At 33.4% G+C, this 14,677-nt stretch overlaps 2 protein-coding genes across 2 annotated transcripts in view; one reads left to right on the forward strand and one right to left on the reverse strand.

Annotated features, from left to right (window-relative positions):
* Positions 1-14,677, reverse strand: part of LOC141480414 (uncharacterized) — a 388,666-nt gene that overhangs the window by 279,769 nt on the left and 94,220 nt on the right. The gene's annotated exons all lie outside the window — the stretch shown is intronic.
* Positions 1-14,677, forward strand: part of LOC111511015 (intermembrane lipid transfer protein Vps13) — a 1,108,316-nt gene that overhangs the window by 181,265 nt on the left and 912,374 nt on the right. The window contains 1 exon segment of the mRNA XM_074170346.1: positions 6,267-6,518. Coding sequence (XP_074026447.1) covers positions 6,267-6,518 — 252 coding nt within the window.

Consider the following 14,677-nt stretch of genomic DNA (forward strand, 5'->3'; position numbering starts at 1 on the left):
AAATGACCTCTCTGAGACGTTATACAAAATTCAACTCTTCGCCTCATTGATTGTCGTATGCGCGTAAATATTCCTGGTGTATTTCTTATTGCCTCACGTCCGGCTATAATTCGTTTCCCATTTTCGATGGGAGAGGAATAAACCAACGACTTGAGAAAATCCGAATGCAAAAATGGAGAGGATTTAAATCCGGCGATCGAGCAGGTCAATGTTCAGTACCTCCCCTACCTATCCATAAGTGCTGTCTCAGCTGTAGAGGGATTTCTTCAAGACAAACAGTTAACTCTTTCTGTAGAAAATGAAGGTAAGAGTCGCTAAATAATCATCAATTACCCCAAGCCATACATTTACTGAAAACTGATGATGAAAATGAGCTTCAAAGATTCCACGTGGATTTTTCTCAGCACAAAAGTGATATGGAAATTTCATATACACTGTCGTCAAGAATTAACTTCGTAAGTAAACGCCATTTGAAAAATTAAGAATTTGAGCAATTTGATGTAGAATCCAATGGCAAAAAACTATGTGCGGAAAAAAGGCTCTGGGTAGTGAAGCTTGCACACGTTGAATATGAAACGGATATAGTTGCTGTTCTGTGAGAATTTTGAATATAGTGAAGTTGCTTACATTCAATATGTTGGCCATTTTTCAAGTACTTGTTGCAGGTTACTCTATAGATAAAATCCATCTCTGACAATTCCACATTTGTATAATTTTTCAGTCTTTCCGATAAAAGAAAAATTAATTACTTATTGATATTCATATTATACCAAACTGGAAGCTTAATAATGAAGAAACGTTAATTTAACATTTCGTTGAATTATTCGTTTTTGAGAATGTTGCCAGTAGCCTACTAGCTTCGCACAAGTCTCTCGAACACTTCTGAGGGTTGCCGTTAGGGAGCAGCCGGTTGACAGAGAAAAAACAATTTCAGAACAATTTTAGAATAACAATGACAAATACGCGTAAAGATGTTTTATTTATTTATATAAAAACGGCGCCCCATACAAAAAAAGGCAAGAGAGAAATTTTTGTTACAAATTGAACAAGTAATTCAGAAATGATTGTTAGTTTGAGCTCAGTACCCATATGCGCGCCAATGATGAACATAAAATTCTTGATTGCATATCAGAAAATGCGCAATAACTATCTCTCCAAATTTAATTTGCATATCTTGACCGGTTCCAGAACAATAAATAAATAGTCAGTTTTTAAGTAAAACTTGAACAACCTGTATATCGGAAAACTAAGTATTTGCGGATAAAAGTTATATAGCAAAATGTCACTTATTTCACTTATTCACTTATTCACTAAATACCCTGTGGTGAAAAAGTGGAAATTGTAGAAAGATGACTATGAATGAAGTGGATTTTCGAAAATTCGATCACCTGTTTTTTTGCTGTTGTTTTCATTAGATTCCTCATGTCGAATATAATATAATAATTCTAGGTATGATTGAGTAATGTTGGGATTCTAAGATTAATGAACAATTTATGCACTTCCCTACGGAAAGGAGTCAATATTGTTTTGATCGAAACCCAATTTTGGTTTGAGGGTTTTGCGACAAGACAAATACCATGTCATAGTTTTTTTGCTTATAGACATAAGGAAATTAAAAAAGGTTGATATATTGATAATAATATATTATTTGTAACATCGGATTATTATAATTATTAGTTTTCAGTAATCACTATAATGGTGAAATCGATAAGGTCACAAAATCTTTCAGGCTGATATCCCTATCAAATAGAAGAGAGGTCTCGGATATATTGCTATTACATAAAATCACAAACAACACTATAGACTACCCTAACGTATTGAATAAAATTCAAATTAATGTTCCTGGTTAGCATTCAAGAAAAACAATGTATTTCACATACCCTTCAAGCAAACAAATTCGTCGCAGAAATCTCTTTTATGTATAATTGTTCGGAAAATTTTCAATTATCTAATCGATATTTTTTGTTCATCTTAACAAAAAATTACACATACTCTAAAATATTTTTTCCTACAGTGAATACAACGCTTTTTTTTCCGAAGTGTGTTTCATATCATTATTTCAAATAATTTTCATAATATTCTAATATCATTTTGGTGTCTCATTTGCTCATATGTATATTTTTCTCATTAACTTTGTCACGTATATCGTATAAATACATTCAGCACCAACGCTTCCACAACAAAGATGTGTGTATAAGTTTTTTATGTGAAATCGAAAATAAAGCAGTCTTCTGGCAATTCTCATATTATTAACATCGAAACAAACTTATTTCATCACAATGAAAATGTCAACATTATATGTTACATAATCATTGAAATATTTTTGTAGATACTTTGGTGGATTTTGTCTGGTTGTATCTGAATTGCAATAAACCAAATAAATAAATAATTTTCAAAGTTCCCAGGAGGTTCTCATTATATTTCGAATGGTGTAGATGGTGAAAATAAAAATATTTTCCACAATTTTTTATTATAATTTAAAAATAGCATGTGTCCATATGTGAGAGTATAGGAGGGGAAAATTAGCTTTTTTTAAATTCTAACTGACCGATTCAACATTATATTGCAATTATTACTGATGTTTGTGGAAATTCCAGTGATATTCGGAGAGGGAGCTGATGATTATCATCGAAAATCATTGGTAGCTGGTCACGGGTGATACGGTATTCCATATTGGAAAATACTTAGTCTAATAGACGCTCAGATGTGTCCACTATAGAACTGAACTGTTCGTAAAAGCTCATTAATTGCTGTAAGTTAATCAAGGGTTAATGTTGTTAATATGCACTATATCCGCTCGATTTACAAAGTTTTGTTGATTGAAATAACCCAGTATCAACATATTATTTTCATAGATGCATTCAAGTGTCTCTAGTGTTTCCAATAGATTTTGAGTTGGGTGGCATGTAAGTTAAGAAATTATAGAAAAAATTATGTTGAAAATTATCTCATAGCCAACCAAGTCAATGCTAGCGAAATAGTCACGATATAATGAAAGAGCGATTTCAGCAGTCGAGCAGTCACTCCGCACTCCCAAAAGTATTCAGAGGCTACGACTGAGGTAAAGAATTCCTGGGTTTTGTTGGTTAGTCCACGAACATTTTGATAGTAATAGAGTAGATCTGACAAGCTTCTCTGTTTGAACAAATCTAAGGGTTTTTTGTTATTTTGGATTCTACATTCACATATTTGATCCTTAGGTTCGTTTCGCCATTTTGCGTACGCTCAGTTAGTTGGTTTTTCAGATCTTTATACTGCTTCATTTGAAGGGACGTTTTATCAGTGGCCACATCAATGTCATTGAAACTGACCTGTTGCTTTAATATTTTCGTGTTTCGGATAATTTGGTTGGCTTCTTCCTGTGTATTGAATATTATCTTTATCGGTCTGGGTCTCTGAGACCTTTCTGTGAGACGCCTGGTTCGATACAGTCTAAAATTATTTTCAGTGACATTTTGGTTTATTGTTTTCATGATTTTTAGTGTATTTTTATTATCCTCACTTCCATTTCCTTCAGATTCTGGTAGCCCAAGTATTCTTTTTGCGAATTTCTCTTTGCGATACTTCAGCTATTATTTCATTCATTGAGAAGTTCTCATTGTGTTGAGCAGTGGTCGGTTTGCTGAATTGGGAAAGTTTTAGTTCTTCAATCTCCCTCAAAGCCTGGATGGTTTCTAAGATGGCTGGTATTTGTTGCATACTCATTTAACATCCTTCACAAAAAAGTTTGAAAACCCTGCCTGATTTGAGTTCAGACATTTGATCTCTCTGGCTGTGAGCCGCGAGCAGCCTTTCTCGTGAATCGGCTGTTTGCAAGAGTAACAGTCATATGAGACCTCATATTGTCATGATGACATATCATCAGTAATGTCTGTACTACATGAGTACAGATATTGTATACATGTATACATGGTAAATTAAAGATTTTTCTAAAGTTTGAATCTTTTGTCTGTTTATTTGATATTTCATACCTCTTTGAGATGGCTTTTATTCAGAATCAAAGACATTCTTTCATATGCAACAATATTTTCCATATAGAACGAATGGCAAAATTAGATGCGGAAGAATCAGAACTACCAGATATCCCCATTGACAACTTCACAAGACTGTGCCTGAATTGTTATAGGGAAGTAATGGAAGAGATAACTGCTTTGAAAGACGACTGGACGTTTCTCAAGCTGAATATTTTGAAACAATCTTCGAGAGAATCGTGCGTAGTATGCAAAACTCAATATCAATCGCTTAACTCTAAGTGCCCAGTCAATGTTTGTTTTTTGAAAAACATTTATATCAGAGATGATGCTTGCATACATCACTTGGATGAGAACAGTTTTTCTCGAGACTAATTCTTCCTGGGATGCAGTTTAATTTTCGATCATGTAGAATGAAAAAAATGCAAGAACTTAGGGATGTAAAGAACATGCTACAATGAGATTACCACGCTCAAGAGTTTCACAGATGGAGAATTCAAATCGATGATTACAATGAATAAGGATCAGTTCCGCAATACCTTTACTTACTGCGATTATGTACCAGTAGAAAGTGGAAACAGATATATTTATAAAAAAAGATCTTAAACAACGGCTCTTCGAGGATTTTTTAAAAGTAGTTTTCAAATATCTTCCATATCTACCATATATCCCTAGAGTCACAGACAGAATTGGAAAACTCTTGGGGAAACACAACAACAAAACAGTTTTCAAAGTCACCAAGGAAATGCAACTGAATCTCTAGTCGGCTAAAGATAAAATAGACCCACCATCAGCAGCAGGAGTATATCCCCTACCGTGCACTTGTGGGAAGGTATATAGCGGTACCACAAAAATATTGGGTACAAGGCTGAAAGAGCATGGAAGAAAATGTAGACTATGCCAATCGGAGAAGTCGGCAGTGGCGGAACACTCACTCAGTGAGGGAAACCACAGGATGATTCTATTTGAAAACTCGAAACTCATTGCCCCCAACCAGGAATACCAAAGTCAACTGGTACGGGAGGTAATAAATATCCCACTAACACACGGATAATTTCAACAGAAAAGAGGAAGATGTGATCCTCAACCGAATTGTCTAGTGTTCGTTCCTCGTACTTGACCTCTGTTATTGAATAACCAAAGGAAGATTTTTCAATTTTCTACATATTTCTAATAGTGCATTGAAAAAAATGGATCACAAATATGAATTCAGGGAAATATTAAAAACTATCTATTTTTCCCAAGTCCATTTGACAAACGTCAAAACACATCAAAATAAGTAAATAAGTAGAAATATTGAATCATGGATGTTACTTTTCATTTCAAAAAGTATCAGTAACTCTCAACAGTACAACAGTTCAAATGCATCTTATATCGTAATCTATTTTTCATAGACAATTTGAAACGAAGTCCTGGTATTATACGGTTTATACAAAAATTGATATATAAAAAAACGGACATGAGTATATCCATTTTGTAAATAGAATTTGTTGAGTGAACTCATATATCACAAAAAAAACCTATATGCACTTTGGTAGAAATTTTTCTCAAATGTACACAATGTCCCTGTACTTGCTGTTAGTCATATAAAATTTACTGAATCCAGGCACAGTAAATAGGAATCCAAACTACTTGAATCCATATGAATATGATCTACACACTCGGAATACCCAGTCATTGGGGTCAAAATCAAGATGTACGAGTCTCTGAAGAAGCTATCAAACCCGAATAGAAGTAGTGATACTGAAAACCTCGGCCGCGAAAGTCTTAACCATTTTGTCTAGTAGGGAAAACATGTCTCTAATCGTGTATGAAATGAAATTTGATCCGATGTAGAACTCAAGATGTTATTAGAGTAAAAACGAAAACAAAGAAGAGAAACACGGAATATAAATTGAAGTAAGGATCCCGTAACTGGTACGAATTGTCTAGTGGTCGTTCTTCGTACTTGACCTCTGTTATTGATTAACCAAAGGAAGATTTTTCAATTTTCTTCATCTTTCTAATAGTGCATGGAAGAAATTAATCACAAATATGAATACATCAAAATTAGTAGTACTCGCTGTTAGTCATATATATATATATATATATATATATATATATATATATATATATATATATATTTAATATTTTAATAATAATAATAATAATAATAATAATTAATAATTAATATTTTAATTAGAATCTTTCCTAGTATGAATGATTACCTTCTTGATATTTTTTTATATCCGGAATCTGCCCTAGAAATAGACTGTGAAACTTGACTTCAGAAGAATTTTATTCAATTATTTTCAGAGTACATATCAACATAGATGATTTTACTACTATGGGTATGCAGCAAAATGAGTTTATACCTAAGATAATCACGTCGGAAACTGGTTCCCAAAAGGGCCTCCTTGAAGTTTTGTTTGAAGCTAATCCTTTAGATCGAACCTGTGATCAGAGGATTCACATTGTGGCCCAACCTTTGAAAATTGTTTATGATGCACGGACTATCAATAAAATCATTGAAGTATTTAGTGTTCCAGCAGATTCTGCCATCGACGGGTGAGTGCCTAAATATTTAGATTAATATATTGTACTGATTTTCATTTTTACTATTTCACAGAAATATATTATCGGCGACGTAGGGCCAACAAATGTAAATGATTTTTTCATTTTTGTGAAAAATTTGCAATAATAATATTTTGACCGGTTACTTGATGAAAATTAATAAGGTTATCCATAATAATAAAACAATTTTCACACTATTTTACTTTATGAAGATGTCTTTCGTTACACACTGGTACACAGTCCAATTGAAAAAGCTACTATGTAGCTAAATACATCTTTAGTAAAGTTATTAGTGTGAAAATTGTATTACTATCATGGACATTGAATAATTCAGTTAATTAGCAATGGATATTGTCTGTCTAAAAGTTAATGCTTGATACGAGGAGTGTAGGATTTGTATTCCTGTAAGTGAAACACTTACTTTCTTCATACTCACTTTCAAAAGTTATTCAGGTGGCATATTTGCAATTGGATAATAAACGCAAAATGAAACTTGGATGACACATCTTCTCAGAAGGCTCAATCCACAAAATCAAAGATAAACAAAAATTCCCAAGGCGGTTCATTTCAAAGCCAAGATTCGACATTGACTGCTGAATGAGATTCGTCTGTCTGTCTCTACAGTTTTTACTGCAAGGCAACTAGTTGAAACCAGAGCCCAAAAACAAAGAATTCGTGATTTATTGTCATATAACACTGTTCCCATCAGTGCTGCAAGGCTAAACCTCGAATGTATTGTTGGACTCAGTTGTCGTTGAAGGCTAAGGGTGCGTAGAAAACGTCAATGACTTTTTCTGTACAAAGCCACCATCTTAAAAAATAGAGAGAAGATCCAATTCATGAATTTAAAAAGTGAACGATGCGTCTGTTGCAAGGCCAAGCTTCGACATTGACCACTGAACAAAATTCACACGAATGCATTATTGGACTCAACTGTCCTTAAATGACAATCTTGTGGTATGAGGATATCTTCATGAGGTAAGACACACATTACCATTTTGGATTACTGGAAATTTGGACAACACATTACTTTACGTGATGGAATCTGCCGATACTTCATGAAAGTCCATAACATATTCAAGAAACACTTTATTGTGAGATTTTCACTAAACAGTTTCAGAAAAATGTAACACATGTTTCGCTTTACAATAGCTTCTTCAGGTGTCTCTATACTGTAATTAAGTGACCTACTATAGGTACTCAAAGTACTTATACAGTTATAGATAATAATTTTATAAATTTATTAGGAAATCAAATACCCTGTGGGATTGATAACAGTATTTTTCATTATCGTACGTTTCTTAATATATTTCGGGTTTCTTGAACATATTTCTCATCGTCGATTTATACATCGTCATTCTTTCATGTTATCATCTTATTTATTGTAGGTTTGTTCGATAACTCCAAAATAACTCTCCATGCGGTTGTGTATGTAATTTAAATTTCTCATCTGATATTTTTGCTTCCTCTCTCGTCTAGTATTTTGATTTCAGTTGCTTACAAGTGAAAAAGTATTTTTTTATAGAACAGCTGTCAAAAAAATATAGAGAAAAAATATTGAAATGATTCATCTATATCATAGATTTGGTACAGTTCATGCCATGTCTCTCGGTCTATGTTATTATGAATTATCATAAAAAAATCTTGGATGCATCAACATTTTTGGGTATATCCAAATCAAACAATATTATATGGTAATGAAAAATAGTGTTATTAATCACACAGGTGATTTTATTTCCTGATGAATTTATAAAAATGTTATCTATAACTTTGAGTACACCTAGTAGGTTCCTCATTTATATCACCATAATTATATGTAGACATGATGCGAAGATTTTCAAAATTGTTATGAGGGCATTCATAATAAAATATGCCAGTAGTATAATATTTACTGTGGGTGTGAATAGCTTATCAATAACATCTTATATGTGACTGACCATTTAGGATGATGATAATTCTAAAATCTTTTTGGATACAAATCAATATTTTTGTTTGCGAAATCGTTACAGACGAATATTGCTACTCCTCATTCCCTCTCTCTCTCTCTCACGAATCTTTTTATTTTCTTCGCACAACTGCGCAAATTTCTTTTCGCCTTTTATCAGCTCTTGCACGTCATGAGCGCCAGGTATATATTTCCAAAAAAATTACAATCCGCATTTTCTTAAAAATGACGTCTTCAGACATAAATAACAAGGCAAAAGCCTTACCTTATGGAAATTAATAAAATTTATGAGCTTTATCTCTAGTATCAATAAAAGCTCAAATGGACGATCTCAACGATTTCAAATCATTGAGAAAATTTCAGAGACTTTATAACCTGCAAACGCCTCTAAATGATAGGAGCAACGTTTCGAGGCTATAATGGGGTTTTTACTAAGAAAATAATGTGGTTAGCTACTTTCGGGGAGTGGGTCGTAGAAAAAAATACTCTAATGTGATAGGAAGTGAATTTATTCATTGTGCAAGTTGCAAGTAGACTTAACTACATATAGACTTAACATTGAATAATTAAATCCGTATGGAGAGAAGGATATGATCATTTGATACCCTTATGTATATATACATCAGAGTTTACATAATAAATTAGTAAGTGGTAAGTAAATATAATTTCAGAGTTGTGATATTTAGTCAGTTGTATTCTTTCTTCCAGAATCACTGGTAGATAAGGCTTCACATCCAAAATGCATAATTCGAATGTAATCAATAAACAGGGTAATTGACAAACAACAAGAGGTGTGATATTAATATAAGTAAAGCAATAGAAATGATGGAAAGAGCTCGCCTGATCAAGGTGTTGCCAGTATATATCTTTCTCCAATGGATATTCTCTTTGTTCGAAACCATGTACAGATTTGGTGTGTTCATAAATGATCTTGAGATTATGTGGAAAGTGGTATAGTTGTAATCAATGATCTTCTAGTTACCAGAGACTTCTTGTAGTTTCGTAACAAAGGTAACGATGAAGCGAATCCTCAAGATGTAACCAGGGGAGCGTACAACGAAGGGAGAGGCACATAAAGCGAAAAAGGAAAAAGGCCTGAAACAAAGTAAGGTTATACGAACAATTCTGTGCCAAGTTCTAGTTTTATTGGGAAGAGGTGCCTACTAAGATACCTCTCAATCGATAGTTGACAATCTAGTGGAAGACGTACCTGTATATAGTGGATGGCCCGAAGTGAAGTCTAACGATTACGATTACGAATATTATAACGTTAGGTTATTTATTTCTCATATTTGTATTTCACAGGAATCTCAGAGAACACTAGAAACACCAATTACTACAAGGCAATTACAAACAAGAACTGATTGATGGTAAGTGATTGAATGATATCCAGGTGAAATTGAATATACAGAGCATATTATTTTCAGGGTACAGAAACCTAGAATTTAACGGATCTCATGGAAGCACTATTTCAAAAATTTCATGACAATAAATAAATAAACATCGAAGTTGTTTATATTTTTTTCCAGGTAATTTAACGAAAATCATGAAAAGGTAAATTACACGTAACAACTTTTGAAAAATATATATCTATTATGACCTATATCAGCCCTAAAGAGGAGGCCAATGCGGAAGAAATTATTCAAAAAAACTTTGATGACAAATACTTTTCCATAAAAGCGTCTCGGGGACTGTGACGTATTTCCTAAGGGACGTCGCTACGTTAGTGAGTGGGATAGAAGGATAGAATGAGTATCGGAGATATTCAGTTGAGATATATCAACCCGGTATAATTATAAAAATAATTGTATAATAATAATAATGAATGAATAATCGGTTTATAGAAAAAAACATGGCTGCCAACGTAAACGATAAAAATGGCTGCCATCGGGGTTACAGGGTGTGTGTGTAGCGTTTGAGAAAAAACATGACGTCAATGTGTACAAGGTGCGACAAAATGCATTATTTGAGAAGAAACATGTCAATTTAACGGGACTCTAACGTTTCAACGTGCGATCCGCCCCTGCAATTTTCCAATGAGGAACGTATACAGTGTGTGCCTCATTTGTCGTTCATAGGTGTTTTTTGCTAACCAAGTTGACGTCATCAGGAGATGACAAAGAAAAACATAGATGGGACGCCCAACATGAAGGGTTTGGAATACGGCACGACTAGGAGGACCTAACGTTTTAACGTGCGATCCAACCGAAGAGGCACTGGAAGCCGCACCTTCGTTTACCAAGTTAGCATCATCAGGAAGAATTGAGGGTGTCATTTGAGAAACAAATGTGGTAACGAGGATATAGCATCTTGACGCTCGTTCTCCTCCTCTTATGAGGAACGTTTACTTTGTGGATTATTTGAAGTGTAATATCATTTGTCATTTATGATCTCTAACCAAGTTGCCATCATCAGGAGATGATGAACTGAGAGCCTGTCATTTGTAATTTATTATCTCTCGATGCGAGTATCGAAAATTTCACAAAAATATAATGCGATAACACGTTCAATTCTGTCACGAAAACACGCATGAAAATTTTGTTAAAATATATTGAGTTAAAGGGGTAAATTTGGACACTTAAATCGGAACAAAAAAAAAATGCATTTTTTAAACCCCATTTTTTACAAAAACCCATATGATTTGCATTATAACGCGTCACGGAAAATAATGCAGAATTAGCATGGGAATCGCTTCAAAAAAATGTCAAAAATATAGCGCGATAAGACGTTCATTTCCGTCGCTGTAATCGCATGAAATATTTCGCAAAATTTCAATCACTTTGAAAAAACGTTTTTTATTACTACATATTTTCTAAAAAATATAAACGCATATGCAGAGCGACTTAGTGTTTCAAAATACGTCTCAAAACAAATAACGCATGATAGAAAGACAGTAAACCGTTTATGATATGAACAAGAATCGAACTTTCTTCAGACCTAAAGAAAAATGAAATTCCATGAGACATTTGAAGTGTACTTGAGAGAAAAGATCTTTATGATATGAAGTGAGGATAAAATATAATTTATTTTTTTGTCGAAAGAAGATCAAATCGATAATGTTTTTTCCGTCAACACTATGACATGATATTACCATTTTTATGTTCAAACCATCGATTAATAAACATATTATTTGTAGTGAATCGCGTTTTATCATTCGACGACTTGGAAAAATGAAATACCGAGTAGTACGTCTTTTTATAGTTTATCGATAAGTTACCAATTAATTTTCCGTCTGAAAATAGCGACCATCAGCCGATAAAATTCACCCCAAAATCACTATACAAATTTAGTATTCAAAATTTCGAAATAATTTCCTTCAGATCGTTCACAGTGTGGCTTATTTGAAGCGTACTACCATTTTGTTATTTATGCTGTTTCGCTTATCAAAGTTTTGGACACTCCAACAATTTTTTTTTATTCCACATATTTACCAAAAAAATATAAACGCATATACAAAGTGACTCAGTTTTTCAAAATACGTCTTGAAATACGTCATGACAGAAAGACAGTGAAACATTTATGATAGGAACCAGAATCGAAATTTCAAAAGGCATTTGACTTGTAATTGGGAGAAAAGTTCCTTATGATATAGAGTGAGAAATTCATGTCAAATTCATTGCGTTGATTTTCATGTATGAAGTAGGTATATGACAACGGTGCATATGTTTCAGAGCACTTCGTGTCATGAAGTTGTGTTTTATGAAACAGAGAGTCTTAGATAGAGGACATTTTTGTTAATATATACAGAAGGAGCTAATTCGTCTTTTTGATTGACCGTTCGTTCGTTAGTTCGTGGGGAACGTATACAAGGCGTATCAAAATACCATGATGGCAATAGCTGATAGTGACTAAAAACAGGGTATAATACATATTATATAAACACGAATAGTATAGGAAGGAAACATAATGGAAGTTTCTTCGCCGCTATGTCCCAATCCAAGTACAATTTCATGTGTTAGGGTATTGAGAAAATTCGTACTTACATTTCCATCAAGATCCCACGATTCGTCTTTGTCCAAATGAATTTCTCTATATTCATCATTCAAAGGTAGGTAAGCATGTAGGTAGGTAGGTAAGCAAGTTTTCTGATGGACGTGAAACGAACATACTCGAATTTGAAATTGGAAATTTTCAAAGCAGTTGAATAATTCAAATATTCATGACAGGGTGCTCGATCGAAAAGTGCCTCAAACGAGATATCCGCTGCGAAGAATTTAACCTCGCAGCGTAGATAAATGTCGCCGCCAATGCTGAATATAAATTTTGTGGTTTTAACTGCAATGATGAATAAAAATCTGTTTGTAAACGTACCAAAGAAGGCCTGAAATTCATATGTGTGAAGACCAATTATTTTCGATCATGGATGCAATAAAACACAATGGAAATTAATGAGTTCAACATTTGTCAATGACGACCAGTTGAAAATTTTTGCAACCGAAGTCTAAACAAATAACCTCTTCAAATATAAATGAGGCTAATATTCCAGAATACTCAAGGCTTATGAAAAAGAAGTCACAAATGGAGTTTAACCTTTATATAATTCTCATCATAGTAACTACGATATTAGCATGCATTTGATTAGCACTGTATAATTATGAAATTTAATGAAAAATGGATAGTTTGGTTCAAATAGTAAATAGTTGAATATTCACGAATTATCGAGTCGGAGATGAAATATCATATGGGGGAAGTGAATATCATGAGAGACGAATACAATCTGCATGAGAACGGTTATAGGTTTGAAATTACTGAGAGACTATGAAAATATTGTACAGCATAAAATCACAGAAAAATTTATATAGGATGTCGTTTGAAAAAAAAAGTGGAAACAAGGATCTGGCGTTTCGAAGTGCGATCCAATCCGTTTACAGTGTGACTTATTTGAAGCGTACAATCAATTTGTCATTTATGGTGTATCGGTAACCGAGTTGGCTTTGATCATAGATTTGAATTGAGAAAAAACAATGACTGCCTGTCGTTTGTCACTTATGATCTCTCGACGCGTGTTTGAAACTCGCATAAAAAAATTTCACAAAAAATATAATGCGTTGAAACGTTCAGTTTTATTATTCCATTTTAGACGCGTGACGGAAAGACAGTAAACCGTTTTAGATGGTCGATTGATCGTAGGGAACTTGTGATTTTTATTCCCATGTGAAACAATAACCCAGAATCGAAATTTCCTCAAACTTAGGGAAAAATTAAATTTTATTCGACATTGGAGAAATCAACGGTAATGTTTTTGTGTTATTTGAAATATAATAATAATAATATTTTTTTGACAAATAAACTACAGTAACCAATACTAATATTACAAATAAATATAGAGTTAGTCACATAAAGCATTGCTTTCTATAGTGGTTGAGAGAAAAGTGAAAAAAGGGAAAATGATTGAAAAAGAATGAAATTTATCACTTTATATACATCAATGATATATACTAACAGTCTTTAGTCAATATCATTCGATGAGTCATAGTCATTCTTAATAATAAGATGTAGTTGCCAATTAAAAAAAACGTAAATAAAAAAAACAGTGAAGGAAGAAAGGAAAGAAAGGATGAAGAAGGTCTATGAACTAGAGTTGATTCAAGCAATTCAAGGTAGCTTCTTAGAAAAACACTTTTTTTAATTTATTCATTTTTTTTTCATATTTTTTTTCACAGCATCTCCCATCACATGTTACATATTTTACATTTGGTATTGACAATTGAGTTGACAACGTCGCACTTCGGTGGTCGTCTCTAAACCGGTCAATGAATATTGCGAGCCGGCCAGTACTGAAAGGCCTCCATTGGATGTATATACTGATTGTTCCAGAAGTATTTATTATTACATTAAAGTCAACAAGTGTTCAAACCTTGACGTTATTATTTAACCAGTCCGATACAAAAAACATAACATGGTGGCAGCGGTAAAGTGCGCGAGGTTTTTGTTTGAATGCAGTAAACAGAAAAAAAAAACAACACTGATAAAAATGTTGACTTGGAAAGTTTATTGTGGTGAACAAACAATTTATTTAGGATGGCTGATTTGAAGTCTCCGGAAATGTTTAGTTTTCATGGTGGAAACATTGCCAACAGTTGGAAACTATGGAGACAAAAATTTGAATTTTACCTGCTTGCCAGCGGAATAGCTGCAAAAGGGGATGAAATCAAGGTAGCAACCCTCATGAATTTATTGGGAGATGAAGGAATTCAAATTCATAACA

The sequence above is a fragment of the Leptinotarsa decemlineata genome, unplaced genomic scaffold (assembly GCF_025532065.1).
Source record: "Leptinotarsa decemlineata unplaced genomic scaffold, Ldec_3_MD MMD2_P_RNA_scaffold_8, whole genome shotgun sequence".
Taxonomy (NCBI): Eukaryota; Metazoa; Arthropoda; class Insecta; order Coleoptera; family Chrysomelidae; genus Leptinotarsa; species Leptinotarsa decemlineata.